At 39.6% G+C, this 16,373-nt stretch overlaps 4 protein-coding genes and 1 long non-coding RNA gene across 5 annotated transcripts; 4 read left to right on the top strand and 1 right to left on the bottom strand.

The window, feature by feature from the left end:
• Positions 1 to 457: 457 nt before the first annotated feature.
• On the bottom strand, positions 458 to 8,010 carry LOC137177239 (uncharacterized). Its single transcript, XR_010926020.1, has 3 exons — positions 7,966 to 8,010; positions 4,527 to 4,566; positions 458 to 793 (listed from the first exon to the last, which is right to left on the bottom strand). It is a non-coding gene; the product is annotated as an uncharacterized lncRNA (long non-coding RNA).
• LOC137177238 (trace amine-associated receptor 13c-like) lies at positions 720 to 4,244 on the top strand. The gene is made up of 2 exons (XM_067583413.1): positions 720 to 803; positions 2,565 to 4,244. The coding sequence occupies exons 1-2, from the start codon at positions 739 to 741 to the stop codon at positions 3,493 to 3,495; spliced, it is 996 nt and encodes a 331-aa protein (XP_067439514.1). The 5' UTR covers positions 720 to 738; the 3' UTR covers positions 3,496 to 4,244.
• On the top strand, positions 5,565 to 7,824 carry LOC137177081 (trace amine-associated receptor 13c-like). The gene has a single exon (XM_067583195.1). The coding sequence runs from the start codon at positions 5,771 to 5,773 to the stop codon at positions 6,758 to 6,760; it is 990 nt and encodes a 329-aa protein (XP_067439296.1). The 5' UTR covers positions 5,565 to 5,770; the 3' UTR covers positions 6,761 to 7,824.
• A 1,903-nt stretch (positions 8,011 to 9,913) lies between the features above and the next one.
• LOC137177059 (trace amine-associated receptor 13c-like) lies at positions 9,914 to 11,084 on the top strand. Its single transcript, XM_067583151.1, has one exon. The coding sequence runs from the start codon at positions 9,939 to 9,941 to the stop codon at positions 10,923 to 10,925; it is 987 nt and encodes a 328-aa protein (XP_067439252.1). The 5' UTR covers positions 9,914 to 9,938; the 3' UTR covers positions 10,926 to 11,084.
• Positions 11,085 to 13,670: 2,586 nt separating this feature from the next.
• Positions 13,671 to 15,203, top strand: LOC137177226 (trace amine-associated receptor 13c-like). The gene has a single exon (XM_067583398.1). The coding sequence runs from the start codon at positions 14,097 to 14,099 to the stop codon at positions 15,081 to 15,083; it is 987 nt and encodes a 328-aa protein (XP_067439499.1). The 5' UTR covers positions 13,671 to 14,096; the 3' UTR covers positions 15,084 to 15,203.
• The last annotated feature ends 1,170 nt before the right edge of the window (positions 15,204 to 16,373 follow it).

The following is a 16,373-nucleotide window of genomic DNA, read 5'->3' as shown; positions in this document are numbered from 1 at the left end:
GTGATGTTCGTTTGCATTTATTCACAGATTGTTAATCTGTGCACGGCTCGCCTCACACATGTGGATCATCTTATATTTGTGTTTGGAGTTTTGAGTCTTTTCACAGTCTCTGATCCACAAACGTATGCTGCGTTTAAGTGCTGGTGGAAAACTCGGATGTCCGGCTTTTCAGCGCATTCATGTATCTAAGTATATTTACACAGAATATTCCAGTTTCATGTGGTTTTAACTGTGGCAACCTCAAATTCACTGACTCTACTGTTTTTGTCAGACCAGGCAAGAAGTAGATCATGCCCAGACAAGTAAGCCATGGCGAGACATCCAGATGCATCATCCTCTACAGTGAGTATAAGCTGAGTGATCAGTTTTAATTAAAGTGTGCATGATTTGCATTATAAACTGACAAAGCTCAATATTTAATATTTAGATCATGTAAGATTTGTCACCATTCTTTCCATACCTCACATATCACACATATTTTGCGCTGACCTTCCTCTGGAATTGACTTTCTCATGCAGGATGGCGGAGAAGAAGGCCTGATGTTTCTTGGCCCTCAGAGAGATGTAGAGCTGTTCTACCACATCAGTGAGATGGGTGACGGCATGATGAAGGACGGGGAAGGAGAGGATGAAACCAGAAGGTCTACAGCTGGGTTCCTCCTCTGCCTCTCATACAGGCTCCTCGCTGGCAGCCTTCTAAACTGGTCTGGAGGTCTAAGGGTCTCTAAAGGTTGGAGACATGTTGACACAACCAACAGTGATGTCACGGTTTCCTAGAGTCCACCTGTACGTCACTGAGGAAAGGTGAGAAGTTAAACCATTGAAGGTCAGCAAAAACAGGATGTTATGTCTGTTTTGCTAGCTTTGATTAAGTGAGTAGCTCATGACTCTATGACTCTCTTGCTAGGTAAGAAGAAAGAGCAAGTTAGAGGGATGTTTACAATTACAAATGTTAGGCATGTTAATTTAGTCAATTTATTCATAGAGCACATCTTAAAAAATAACAAATGTTTACCAAAATGCTTTATAGAGACTGAGAATTACAATCAAATAAAAACACAGACATAATTATGAGGATTAAGGGGGAATATTAATAGCGTAGAGTAAAATAAAGTATGGATAAAATCCTAAAAACACAACAGCACTGTACAGAAAACATATAAGAAAAAAATATTAAAAGACTAAAGAAAAGAGATGAGTTTTAACATTATCAATAGAGGGGGAAGATCTAATAATGAGTGGCAACTGTTCCACAGTTTAGGGCCGACAATGAAAAGGTCTGATCATGCCTGGATTTAACTGTCAGCATGGAATGAAGAGCAGTGATTGATCAGCAGATCTGATCCCTCTTTAAATAGGCCCTCCAATCTGTCGAGGCAGAACCATATTTCTCTCGGGGGTGTTTTAGTCTTCCACACCTATAACAGGTAAACAACAATGTTACTTGTACCAGTACAGATTGTCTATATAAATAGTACCTCCCATATTCCCTACCCCAAGCCAAAAATTAGTAAGAATCACTCAAATACTAAACAAAACATTGAACCAAATACAATAAATCCCCCCCATACTTGGCCTTAGCCCGTGACATCACTGGTGATGTCAGCGGGAGCTTAAAAGCAGGAAGTGGTTGGGTGCCTCCCCCTTTAATCTCCTAAAGCAGGGTGAGTATGATGAGAAACACAACAAGCTAATATATAACTCAGGAAACTCAAGGCTATATCAATAAACTGAACTTAAACAATTCTTGTCTGTCTTGATTACTGTGACCTACTATTGAAAGTAATTATTATAATAACTTGGATGTTTTCCGAAGAGGGAATCTGGTGGTGGGTTGATCATTTTCTTGGAATCGATTAGTTGTTTGGTCCATAAAATGTCAGAAAATGGTGAAAAATGCCAATCACTGTTTCCCAAAGCCCAAGATGACGTCCTCAAATGTTGTTTGTCCCCAACAACAGTCCATAACCCAAAGATATTCAGTTTACTATCACAGAAGACTAAAGAAACCAGAAAATATACACATTTGAGAAGCTGGAAGCAGAAAATTTGGACGTTGTTTTTTAATAAAAAGATCATTAAAAAAGTTGGCGACTAATTTCATGGATGGCAACTAATCAATTAATCAACTAATTGTTGCAGCTCTATTGTCAACACATTTCTGATATCTGGAGTTTGGCTAAGATGCTCCGCAAGTGGTTGAACTGTCTTTTAAGTGGGTCTTCTTTGTGATGAATTGAAGAGCTAATTAAAAGTTAAAGAAATCAAAGCCAATATACACCAGGTATTAATATAAATGTTAACTCTATGTGTAAATAAAAATAAAGATAAAGAAGGGAGAGAAAATGGAGGAAGTGATGAAGATAATGAGGGAAAAGAGGTGACATCATTCTCTTAGGTTTCTTGGGAAAATGTGAGGGTTGGTGTTAGAGGTAGATAAATTAACTGTCAGGTACTGAGTTTAACCACTTCTCTTGCCCCCACCTCATCCGTGCATCCCTCCTCCATGATGGATGGCACTTGGGGCCCCCCGCTCTGCTTCCCTGACTTCAACTCCTCCTGCAGGCGTCTGCTCCTACCCCATTTTGAGTCTTCACTCCTCTACACCCTGCTGGCCTTCGTCTCTCTGCTCACTGTCACACTCAACCTTCTCGTCATCATCTCCATCTCCCATTTCCAGCAGCTCCAAACCCCGACTAACACCCTGCTTCTGTCTCTGGCCGTGTCCGACCTGGTGGTGGGGCTGCTGGTGATGCCTATCGAAGGCCTGCGCTACATAGAGAGGTGTTGGATGCTGGGGAGGCTGATGTGTGCTCTGACTCCTTATGTCTCTTACTGTATGCTCTCAGCTTCTTTGGGCCACATGGTGCTCATATCCATAGACCGCTATCTTGCTATATGTGACCCACTGCTCTATTCCACTAAAGTCACCCTGACTAAGGTTAAAATCTGTATCTGTCTGTGTTGGGCTTGTTCTCTTCTGTACAATGGGTGTATTCTAATGGACCATTTAGGGCGGCCGGACAGGTTCAGCTCCTGCCACGGCGAGTGTGTGGTAGTCATCAGCCACATCTCAGGCACACTAGACCTCTTCTTCTCCTTTGTTGGTCCCTGTACTGTCATGGTTGTGCTGTATATGAGGGTGTTTGTAGTTGCTGTTTCTCAGATGAGGGTCATTCAGTCACAGACTGCTGCCACTAAGATGAGAGCGGCTCCGACTGCTAAAAGATCAGAGAGGAAGGCAGCCAGGACTCTTGGCATTGTGATAACTGTGTTTCTCATGTGCTTCTGCCCGTATTACTACCCAGCTCTGGTAGGTCAAGACACCTCCACCAGCTTGTCATACTTTGGTGTGTTGTCGTGGGTCATGTTGATGAACTCCTGTGTGAACCCTCTGATCTATGCTCTGTTCTACCCCTGGTTCAGAAAAGCTATTAAACTCATCCTAACACTGAGAATACTGCAGCCTCACTCTCAGGAGGCCAAGATCCTGTAGACAGGAGTGAAATTATCTGTGTTTGGTCTTTTTTCAGTGTTTTGGAAACACATTCTCACCTCTCTGTGTGCGCGCTCTCTGACGTGTATGACAAAGATTAAAGTGACAATGGATTTTATCTTCACAATTTAGCCATCCAGATCCAGATTTCATCTCTACACTCTCAGTGTAAAATGTGTTGCTTTTGTCTTTATCTCACTGTCATAAGGACCGAAAAATCATAGAAAAGCACAATAGTGAATCATTGTTCACTTGTTTCTACATATACAGTGTAGTCAGGAAGTAATTTGGCTGAGCACTGATGTGCATAATTACTCACTTTAGGGTATTAAATCCATCATTTTCCTGCTGCCTTGTTCCAAAATAAAAAGGCTATGATTCCTACATTGTTTATTCATTATCTATGAATATATTATTAGTCAGTCAACAGAATGGTTATATGTGATTACTTAGTTTTGATTAATATGAGCACAGACATGATGTACAAAACCATAGGCATATCTAAAATGTTTTTAAAATAATGCATGATAATACATTTGGATATATTAACTTATATAATAGGTTTATATATTCTAATCAAACATACTAGACAGTAGGCTTGTTTCTCCTCAGTGGCCTTGTTGACCTTGTTAGTTTCTTTGCTTTCCTACCACTTTATATTGTGCATAATTTCAAGATAAATGCTTTAAAGTGGTTTGCACTTCCACTATCACTATTATTCATCATTTAATTGTAAGCTTTTCAAGAAGCCAGTTAATAAAAATAATCAAATCAGTGTGTTGTATTTTCTTCTATGGTTTATTTATTGTACTATAACAAAGCTGTCAAATGCAAAATGCCCGCAGTTTTTATTTTTTGCCTTGATGCTGACATTTGATTTTTTAAAACAAACATAAACATTTTGAATTTTCCAAAACCAACATGCAACAAATGGCATGTTTTGTCCCGCCAAAAATAAGAAAGTCATAACACTAAATTAACCACTACATTTATATGTGTTTTTTGGATTTTCACTTTGCACGTAGACTTACCCATAAGGCAACCACACCCGGATGTCTGTGTGGAGCCGGCCTGTGAATCACAAAGGACAGAAGATAATTAGAAAACAGTCATTCAAATTGGAAAAATCTGAGTAAGAGGAAAATAACAAAACACCCATTCACTTCCCTTAGGCTGAACTATTACTACAGTCCTCCCTTAATCAAGACATATAACATCTATGGAGAACAACAAAAGACAATTAGTTTTACAGGACACATTTTTAGGTAGAAATATGTAAAAATGATGGACTCTGAGGGATAAATTTGCTGAAAAAGTAACACTTTCTTGATCCAGTCACAAGATATACATGTTCTGGCTGTAACCACATGGGGGCGCTCCAGGAGTCTTAATAACACAGTCTACAATATGCTCTAAAAGATGCTTGCTGCACCTCTATAAAGTAAAAAAAAGCAATACACCTACAAATATTCTAAAAGCCTCTTTCTGCGACATTTTAAAGCACAACACCACCAAATTTTACCACCTTTTTTTACAACCATGAGTCAGATCAAATCTCACCCACTGTGAAATGATGGAAACCTCAATTTCTACTTTACTTTGAAACATGGTAGTTTGCAATATGTTGTCACCTGAAATGTCTGTTGCACAAAAAATAACACACCATCAGACTTAATATACACCTTATGACAACTGAGCTTCAACTGTATACTTATTTTTCACTTTTAGACATTTGAGGAAATTTTCCACCTATATTTGCATTTGCCTTACATTTGCTAAGGTAAAAAGTCATTTGAATTGCTTAAAAGGACTTTTTAAGCAATTTACACTTTACAGTATTCCTTACAATATTTGAGCCTTAATTGTACATATTTTTTTGGTTTTACTTGGTTTGTGCCCCTTTTTTAATGCTTTACTTACAGCTTAAGTGCTCCATCTTGGAACTTTAAGACACTTTTTTTTTTAATTTGCATGTTGTGATATCCTGTTCTGTTTAGATTTATACATTCAAGGCTTTGAGTTGCATTTAAATCAAAGTTTGAGCCTTCTGGTGCTTTTCAATATTAGCTATACTGCATGTAAACTGATCAGAATGTATCATTCATAGCTTTGCAATGGAAAAATAGGCCAGAGGGTGAAGTGATGAAGATGATGATGCGTGAGAGAAGTTGCATCACTGCTGTCAGGTGATGTTTGGAAAGAAGGGAGGGTGGCGGCAGGTTAAAGGAGGATAAATTAACTGTCTGGTGGGGAGTTGCATTTCTTCCCCTCCTCCATGATGGATGGCACTTGGGGCCCCCCACTCTGCTTCCCTGACTTCAACTCCTCCTGCAGACGTCTGCTGCTACCCCGCTCTGAGTCTTCACTCCTCTACACCCTGCTGGCCTTCGTCTCTCTGCTCACTGTCACACTCAACCTGCTCGTCATCATCTCCATCTCCCACTTCCAGCAGCTTCAAACCCCGACTAACACCCTGCTCCTGTCTCTGGCCGTGTCTGACCTGGTGGTGGGGCTGCTTGTGATGCCTATTGAAGGCCTGCGCTACATAGAGGCGTGCTGGCTGCCGGGAAGGCTGATGTGTGCTCTGACTCCTTATGTCTCTTACTGTATGCTCTCTGCCTCTTTGGGCCACATGGTGCTCATATCCATAGACCGTTATCTTGCTATCTGTGACCCACTGCTCTATTCCTCTAAAGTCACTTTGAACAGAGTTAAAATTTCAATCTGTCTGTGTTGGGCTTGTTCTCTTCTGTACAATGGGTGTATTCTGATGGGACATTTAGGGCGGCCGGACAGGTTCAGCTCCTGCCACGGCGAGTGTGTGGTAGTCATCAGCCATATCTCAGGCACACTAGACCTCTTCTTCTCCTTTGTTGGGCCCTGTACTGTCATGGTTGTGCTGTATATGAGGGTGTTTGTAGTTGCTGTTTCTCAGATGAGGGTCATTCAGTCACAGACTGCTGCCACTAAGATGAGAGCGGCTCCGACTGCTAAAAGATCAGAGAGGAAGGCAGCCAGGACTCTTGGCATTGTGATAGCTGTGTTTCTAATGTGCTTTTGCCGGTATTACTCCTCAGCTCTGGCAGGTCAAGACACCTCCAATAGCTCGTCGTACTTTAGTGTGTTGTCATGGCTCATGTTGATGAACTCCTGTGTGAACCCTCTGATCTACGCTCTGCTCTACCCCTGGTTTAGAAAAGCTATCAAACTCATCCTAACACTCAGAATACTGCAGCCTCACTCTCAGGAGGCCAAGATCCTGTAGACAGGACTGAAATTATCTGTGTTTGGTCATTTTACATTGTTTTGGAAACATGCTCTCACTTCTGTATGTGAGTGTGCTCTCTGACATATATGACAAAGATTTAAGTGACTGGATTCATATGATTTAGAGAAGTGTATCTTCACAATTTAGCCTTTTTTTTCTTTCCAGTTCCATCCATATTTCATCTCTACACTCTCAGTGTAAAATGTGTTGCTTTTGTCTTTACTTCACTGTCATAAGGACCGAAAAATCATAGAAAAGCACAATAGTGAATCATTGTTCATTCGTCTCTACATGTACAGTGTAGTCAGGAAGTAATTTGGCTGAGCACTGATGTGCATAATTACTCACTTTAGGGTATTAAAGCCATCATTTTCCTGCTGCCTTGTTCCAAAATAAAAAGGCTATGATTCCCACATTGTTTATTCAATGTAGATGTGAACAACCTGAAACACTTAAATCTGAAGGTCAGCACTTAAACCTCATAATCATTCATTCACTATTTTTAAAGCCAATTCACTGGAGCACAGAGCCACAACACATGCACTGTACAATGAATGGCTTATGTGCATTATCTATGAATATATTATTAGTCAGTCAACAGAATGGTTATATGTGATTACTTAGTTTTGATTAATATGAGCACAGACATGATGTACAAAACCATAGGCATATCTAAAATGTTTTTAAAATAATGCATAATAATACATTTGGATATATTAACTTATATAATAGGTTTATATATTCTAATCAAACATACTAGACAGTAGGCTTGTTTCTCCTCAGTGGCCTTGCTGACCTTGTTAGTTTCTTTGCTTTCCTACCACTTTATATTGTGCATAATTTCAAGATAAATGCTTTAAAGTGGTTTGCACTTCCACTATCACTATTATTCATCATTTAATTGTAAGCTTTTCAAGAAGCCAGTTAATAAAAATAATCAAATCAGTGTGTTGTATTTTCTTCTATGGTTTATTTATTGTACTATAACAAAGCTGTCAAATGCAAAATGCCTGCAGTTTTTATTTTTTGCCTTGATGCTGACATTTGATTTTTTAAAACAAACATAAACATTTTGAATTTTCCAAAACCAACATGTAACAAATGGCATGTTTTGTCCCGCCAAAAATAAGAAAGTCATACACACAAATTAACCACTACATTTATATGTGTTTTTTGGATTTTCACTTTGCACGTAGACTTACCCATAAGGCAACCACACCCGGATGTCTGTGTGGAGCCGGCCTGTGAATCACAAAGGACGGAAGATAATTAGAAAACAGTCATTCAAATTGGAAAAATCTGAGTAAGAGGAAAATAACAAAACACCCATTCACTTCCCTTAGGCTGAACTATTACTACAGTCCTCCCTTAATCAAGACATATAACATCTATGGAGAACAACAAAAGACAATCAGTTTTACAGGACACATTTTTAAGTAGAAATATGTAAAAATGATGGACTCTGAGGGATAAATTTGCTGAAAAAGTAACACTTTCTTTGCTTAGTCACAAGATATACATGTTCTGGCTGTAGCCACATGGGGGCGCTACAGGAGTCTTAATAACACAGTCTACAATATGCTCTAAAAGATGCTTGCTGAACCTTTGTAGAGTAAAAAAAAAAAGCAATAAAGCTACAAATATTCTAAAAGCCTCCTTCTGCCACATTTTAAAGCACAACACCACCAAATTTTACCACCTTTTTTTACAACCATGAGTCAGATCAAATCTCACCCACTGTGAAATGATGGAAACCTCAATTCCCACTTTACTTTGAAACATGGTAGTTTGCGGTGTTACACTGGATTGCATTATATCTTAAGGTGTTCATGTTATTCTGTCAATGTATGTTGTCAGCTGTAATGTCTACTACACAAAAAATAACACACCATCAGATTTAACATACACTTTATGGCAACTGAGCTAAAACTGTATACTTATTTTTCACTTTTAGACATTTGAGGAAAATTTCCACCTAAATTTGCATTTGCCTTACATTCGCTAAGGTAAAAAGTCATTTGAATTGCTTGCAAAGGACTTCTTAAGCAATTTACACCTTACAGTGCATTCAGAAAGTATTCAGACCCCTTCACTTTTTTCAATTTTTGTTATGTTGCAGCCTTATGCTAAAATCATTTAAATTAATCTTTTCCCTCATCAATCTACACTCGAAACCCCATAATGACAATGTGAAGACAGAATTTTAGAATTTCTTGCAAATTCAATAAAAAGGAAAAACTGAAATATCACACTGACATAAGTATTCAGACCCTTTACTCAGTATTTAGTTGAAACACCTTTCAACAGCGATTACAGCCTCAAGTCTTCTTGGGTATGATGCAACAAGCTGTGCAAGCCTGGATTTGGGGGTTTTCTGCCATTCATTCATCTCTGCAGATCCTCTAAGCCATTTTCAGGTCTCTCCAGAGATGCTCGATTGGGTTCAAGTCAGGGCTCTGACCCGGCCACTCAACAACATTCACAGAGTTGTCCATAAGCCACTCTTGCGTTGTCTTGGCTCTGTGCTTAGGGTCATTGTCCTGTTGGACCTTCAGCCCAGTCTGAGGTCCTAAGTACTCTGGACCAGGTTTTCATTAGGGATATATATGTTATGGGGTATTGAGTGTAGACTGATGAGGGGGAAAAATGAATTTAAATGATTTTAGCATGAGGCTGCAACATAACAAAATGTGAAAAAAGTGAAGGGGTCTGAATACTTTCTGAATGCACTGTATTTGGGCCATAATTGTACACACTTTTTAAATTTTACTTGGTTTGTGCCCCTTTGCTTGACTTACAGTAACTCTGTTACAACTTACAGCTTAAGTGCTCCATCTTAGAACTTTGAGACACATTTTTTTTTTATTTGCATGTTGTGATATCCTGTTCTGTTTAGATTTATACATTCAAGGCTTTGTTGCATTTAAATCAAAGTTTGAGCCTTCTGGAGCTTTTCAATATTAGCTATACTGCATGTATACTGAACAGAATGTATCATTCATAGCTTTGCAATGGAAAAATAGGCCAGAGAGTGAAGTGATGAAGATGATGATGCGTGAGAGAAGTTGCATCACTGCTATCAGGGGATGTTTGGAAAGAAGGAAGGGTGGCGGCAGGTTAAAGGAGGATAAATTAACTGTCTGGTGGGGAGTTGCATTTCTTCCCCTCCTCCCTGATGGATGGCACTGGGGGCCCCCCACTCTGCTTCCCTGACTTCAACTCCTCCTGCAGACGTCTGCTGCTACCCCGCTCTGAGTCTTCACTCCTCTACACCCTGCTGGCCTTCGTCTCTCTGCTCACTGTCACACTCAACCTGCTCGTCATCATCTCCATCTCCCACTTCCAGCAGCTTCAAACCCCGACTAACACCCTGCTCCTGTCTCTGGCCGTGTCTGACCTGGTGGTGGGGCTGCTGGTGATGCCTATTGAAGGCCTGCGCTACATAGAGGCGTGCTGGCTGCCGGGAAGGCTGATGTGTGCTCTGACTCCTTATGTCTCTTACTGTATGCTCTCTGCCTCTTTGGGCCACATGGTGCTCATATCCATAGACCGTTATCTTGCTATCTGTGACCCACTGCTCTATTCCTCTAAAGTCACCTTGAACAGAGTTAAAATTTCAATCTGTCTGTGTTGGGCTTGTTCTCTTCTGTACAATGGGTGTATTCTGATGGGACATTTAGGGCGGCCGGACAGGTTCAGCTCCTGCCACGGCGAGTGTGTGGTAGTCATCAGCCACATCTCAGGCACACTAGACCTCTTCTTCTCCTTTGTTGGGCCCTGTACTGTCATGGTTGTGCTGTATATGAGGGTGTTTGTAGTTGCTGTTTCTCAGATGAGGGTCATTCAGTCACAGACTGCTGCCACCAAGATGAGAGCGGCTCCGACTGCTAAAAGATCAGAGAGGAAGGCAGCCAGGACTCTTGGCATTGTGATAGCTGTGTTTCTAATGTGCTTTTGCCGGTATTACTCCTCAGCTCTGGCAGGTCAAGACACCTCCAATAGCTCGTCGTACTTTAGTGTGTTGTCATGGCTCATGTTGATGAACTCCTGTGTGAACCCTCTGATCTATGCTCTGCTCTACCCCTGGTTTAGAAAAGCTATCAAACTCATCCTAACACTGAGAATACTGCAGCCTCACTCTCAGGAGGCCAAGATCCTGTAGACACGACTGAAATCATCTGTGTTTGGTCATTTTACATTGTTTTGGAAACATGCTCTCACTTCTGTATGTGAGTGTGCTCTCTGACATATATGACAAAGATTTAAGTGACTGGATTTCTATGATTTAGAGAAGTGTATCTTCACAATTTAGCCTTTTTTTCTTTCCAGTTCTATCCATATTTAATCTCTACACTCTCAGTGCAAAATTTGTTGCTTTTGTCTTTACCTCACTGTCATAAGGTCCGAAAAATCATAGAAAAGCACAATAGTGAATCATTGTTCACTTGTCTCTACATGTACAGTGTAGTCAGGAAGTAATTTGGCTGAGCACTGATGTGCATAATTACTCACTTTAGGGTATTAAAGCCATCATTTTCCTGCTGCCTTGTTCCAAAATAAAAAGGCTATGATTCCCACATTGTTTATTCAATGTAGCTGTGAACAACCTGAAACACTTAAATCTGAAGGTCAGCACTTAAACCTCATAATCATTCATTCACTATTTTTAAAGCCAATTCACTGGAGCACAGAGCCACAACACATGCACTGTACAATGAATGGCTTATGAGCATTATCTATGAATATATTATTAGTCAGTCAACAGAATGGTTATATGTGATTACTTAGTTTTGATTAATATGAGCACAGACATGATGTACAAAACCATAGGCATATCTAAAATGTTTTTAAAATAATGCATGATAATACATTTGGATATATTAACTTATATAATAGGTTTATATATTCTAATCAAACATACTAGACAGTAGGCTTGTTTCTCCTCAGTGGCCTTGTTGACCTTGTTAGTTTCTTTGCTTTCCTACCACTTTATATTGTGCATAATTTCAAGATAAATGCTTTAAAGTGGTTTGCACTTCCACTATCACTATTATTCATCATTTAATTGTAAGCTTTTCAAGAAGCCAGTTAATAAAAATAATCAAATCAGTGTGTTGTATTTTCTTCCATGGTTTATTTATTGTACTATAACAAAGCTGTCAAATGCAAAATGCCTGCAGTTTTTATTTTTTGCCTTGATGCTGACATTTGATTTTTTAAAACAAACATAAACATTTTGAATTTTCCAAAACCAACATGCAACAAATGGCATGTTTTGTCCCGCCAAAAATAAGAAAGTCATACACACTAAATTAACCACTACATTTATATGTGTTTTTTGGATTTTCACTTTGCACGTAGACTTACCCATAAGGCAACCACACCCGGATGTCTGTGTGGAGCCGGCCTGTGAATCACAAAGGACAGAAGATAATTAGAAAACAGTCATTCAAATTGGAAAAATCTGAGTAAGAGGAAAATAACAAAACACCCATTCACTTCCCTTAGGCTGAACTATTACTACAGTCCTCCCTTAATCAAGACATATAACATCTATAGAGAACAACAAAAGACAATTAGTTTTACAGGACACATTTCTAGATAGAAATATGTAAAAATGATGGACTCTGAGGGATAAATTTGCTGAAAAAGTAACACTTTCTTGATCCAGTCACAAGATACACATGTTCTGGCTGTAGCCACATGGGGGCGCTCCAGGAGTCTTAATAACACAGTCTACAATATGCTCTAAAAGATGCTTGCTGCACCTTTGTAGAGTAAAAAAAAAGCAATAAAGCTACTAATATTCTAAAAGCCTCCTTCTGCCACATTTTAAAGCACAACACCACCAAATTTTACCACCTTTTTTTACAACCATGAGTCAGATCAAATCTCACCCACCGTGAAATGATGGAAACCTCAATTCCCACTTTACTTTGAAACATGGTAGTTTGCGGTGTTACACTGGATTGCATTTTATCTTAAGGTGTTCATGTTATTCTGACAATGTATGTTGTCAGCTGTAATGTCTACTGCACAAAAAATAACACACCGTCAGATTTAATATACACTTTATGGCAACTGAGCTAAAACTGTATACTTATTTTTCACTTTTAGACATTTGAGGAAAATTTCCACCTATATTTGCATTTGCCTTACATTTGCTAAGGTAAAAAGTCATTTGAATTGCTTGCAAAGGACTTCTTAAGCAATTTACACCTTACAGTGCATTCAGAAAGTATTCAGACCCCTTCACTTTTTTCAATTTTTGTTATGTTGCAGCCTTATGCTAAAATAATTTAAATTAATCTTTTCCCTCATCAATCTACACTCAAAACGCCATGACGACAATGTGAAGACAGAATTTTAGAATTTCTTGCAAATTCAATAAAAAGGAAAAACTGAAATATCACACCGACATAAGTATTCAGACCCTTTACTCAGTATTTAGTTGAAACACCTTTGGCAGCGATTACAGCCTCAAGTCTTCTTGGGTATGATGCAACAAGCTGTGCAAGCCTGGATTTGGGGGTTTTCTGCCATTCATTCATCTCTGCAGATCCTCTAAGCCATTTTCAGGTCTCTCCAGAGATGCTCGATTGGGTTCAAGTCAGGGCTCTGACCCGGCCACTCAACAACATTCGCAGAGTTGTCCGTAAGCCACTCTTGCGTTGTCTTGGCTCTGTGCTTAGGGTCATTGTCCTGTTGGAAGTTGAACCTTCAGCCCAGTCTGAGGTCCTAAGTACTCTGGACCAGGTTTTCATTAGGGATATATATGTTATGGGGTATTGAGTGTAGACTGATGAGGGGAAAAATGAATTTAAATGATTTTAGCATGAGGCTGCAACATAACAAAATGTGAAAAAAGTGAAGGGGTCTGAATACTGCACTGTATTTGGGCCATAATTGTACACACTTTTTAAAGTTTACTTGGTTTGTGCCCCTTTGCTTGACTTATAGTAACTCTGTTACAACTTACAGCTTAAGTGCTCCATCTTGGAACTTTGAGACACTTTTTTTTTATTTGCATGTTGTGATATCCTGTTCTGTTTAGATTTATACATTCAAGGCTTTGTTGCATTTAAATCAAAGTTTGAGCCTTCTGGTGCTTTTCAATATTAGCTATACTGCATGTATACTGAACAGAATGTATCATTCATAGCTTTGCAATGGAAAAATAGGCCAGAGGGTGAAGTGATGAAGATGATGATGCGTGAGAGAAGTTACATCACTGCTATCAGGGGATGTTTGGAAAGAAGGGAGGGTGGCGGCAGGTTAAAGGAGGATAAATTAACTGTCTGGTGGGGAGTTGCATTTCTTCCCCTCCTCCCTGATGGATGGCACTGGGGGCCCCCCACTCTGCTTCCCTGACTTCAACTCCTCCTGCAGACGTCTGCTGCTACCCCGCTCTGAGTCTTCACTCCTCTACACCCTGCTGGCCTTCATCTCTCTGCTGACTGTCACACTCAACCTGCTCGTCATCATCTCCATCTCCCACTTCCAGCAGCTCCACACCCCGACTAACACCCTGCTTCTGTCTCTGGCCGTGTCCGACCTGGTGGTGGGGCTGCTGGTGATGCCTATCGAAGGCCTGCGTTACATGTTGATGTGCTGGCTGCTGGGGAGGCTGATGTGTGCTCTGACTCCTTATGTCTCTTATTGTATTCTCTCAGCTTCTTTGGGCCACATGGTGCTCATATCCATAGACCGCTATCTTGCTATATGTGACCCACTGCTCTATTCCTCTAAAGTCACCCTGAACAGAGTTAAAATTTCAATCTGTCTGTGTTGGGCTTGTTCAATTATCTACAACGGCCTGATTCTGATGGACCATTTAGGGCGGCCGGACAGGTTCAACTCCTGCCACGGCGAGTGTGTGGTAGTCATCAGCCACATCTCAGGAACTGTTGACCTCTTCATCACCTTTGTTGGGCCCTGTACTGTCATGGTTGTGCTGTATATGAGGGTGTTTGTAGTTGCTGTTTCTCAGATGAGAGTCATTCAGTCACAGACTGCTGCCACTAAGATGAGAGCGGCTCCGACTGCTAAAAGATCAGAGAGGAAGGCAGCCAGGACTCTTGGCATTGTGATAGCTGTGTTTCTAATGTGCTTCTGCCCGTATTACTACCCAGCTCTGGCAGGTCAAGACACCTCCAATAGCTTGTCGTACTTTAGTGTGTTGTCCTGGGTCATGTTGATGAACTCCTGTGTGAACCCTCTGATCTACGCTCTGTTCTACCGCTGGTTTAGAAAAGCTATCAAACTCATCCTAACACTCAGAATACTGCAGCCTCACTCCTGGGAGGTCAAGCTCCTGTAGACAGGAGTGAAATCATCTGTGTTTGGTCATTTCCTGTGTTACTTGTGTGTGTTTATGTGTCCTTTGGCAAGATCTCAGTTTTACCATATTTCATCTCTATACTTTGCAGTGTAAAAATGCTTTTTCCCCCTTTTATCTCACTGTCAGAAACAATAAGATATAAGTGAAGTGATATGAAGTGTCTTTGAGTACCTTGAAAAGTGATCTTTAAATAAAATATATTATTATTATATACCTTCATATATAAAACCTAGGGGTGGTGTATGTATGAATAAATGCATTATGACTCATTTGTTATGACAAAGCAGTACTGCTTTATGTGTTTACTCCCCTATCACAAGATGTTCAAAAATCAGACGCATTTCTTATCAACGCTGCACAGAGATTAGTCAGTCTGCTCTGTTTCTCATCAAATTATTTCCCTGCTTTCTCTTAAACAGTATATTTAGCACAATCTCCATAAAAAAGCTTTTATGTCTTTCTCCTATTTTTCATTCAAGCTGTGCAATTATTACACTATATTAATGTGCTTTTTAACTCTTGCATGATTTATTACCTGTTGTGTTAATAGTGCTGTTAATTTTTTTTTAAAAAGTACTCATTAACACTCACTATAGGACTATACTCTGGTATATTTATTCTGAATTCAGACTTACGCATAAGACGGTTAGAAAATGGTTATTAAAGTTTTAGTCATTTGAAATGGCAATGTATGAGCAGGCGGAAAGTAATAACACACATTCTCCCCTTCCGTATGAGCCTGAATATAAAAATGTAGCTACAGCAAACAACAGTGTTTTTAAAGCAGCTCTTTGGGTATAAATCTATATAAATACTTAAATATTTGCTGTCTATTTCAATTTATTTCACATTTTTGTCATCATTATATAGTCCTGGCAGTATATAACAATAATTTCCAATGATATAACTAAGAAAAAGAATGGATGGATGGATGGATGGATAGATTAAACAATTAAAAGACAACTAATTCATTTAAGGTCAGAGGTCTGGAACAATAGATTTCTGGATTTCCCATCCAGCTTTGCTAAAATCATTAAAAAAAAACATATGGTAGGCTACAATTAATATTTAAGACCTTCGTTAAATACCTTAAATTAAAACCTTAAATACCTTCTGAGGCCTTTTTTTAGGAAACCTGAATCAATGCTTTTAAGACTTTTCAAGACTTGCAGATACCCTGTCATTCAGTCACATGGCTTACATGGACAATTAATGTCCTTAATTTCACCTGTGCTTGTCCTGCTCTAACGATCCAACGTGTCAGCTGTA

The sequence above is a fragment of the Thunnus thynnus genome, chromosome 24, assembly GCF_963924715.1.
Source record: "Thunnus thynnus chromosome 24, fThuThy2.1, whole genome shotgun sequence".
Classification (NCBI taxonomy): domain Eukaryota; kingdom Metazoa; phylum Chordata; class Actinopteri; order Scombriformes; family Scombridae; genus Thunnus; species Thunnus thynnus.
This window is presented reverse-complemented; position numbering and strand designations above follow the sequence as displayed.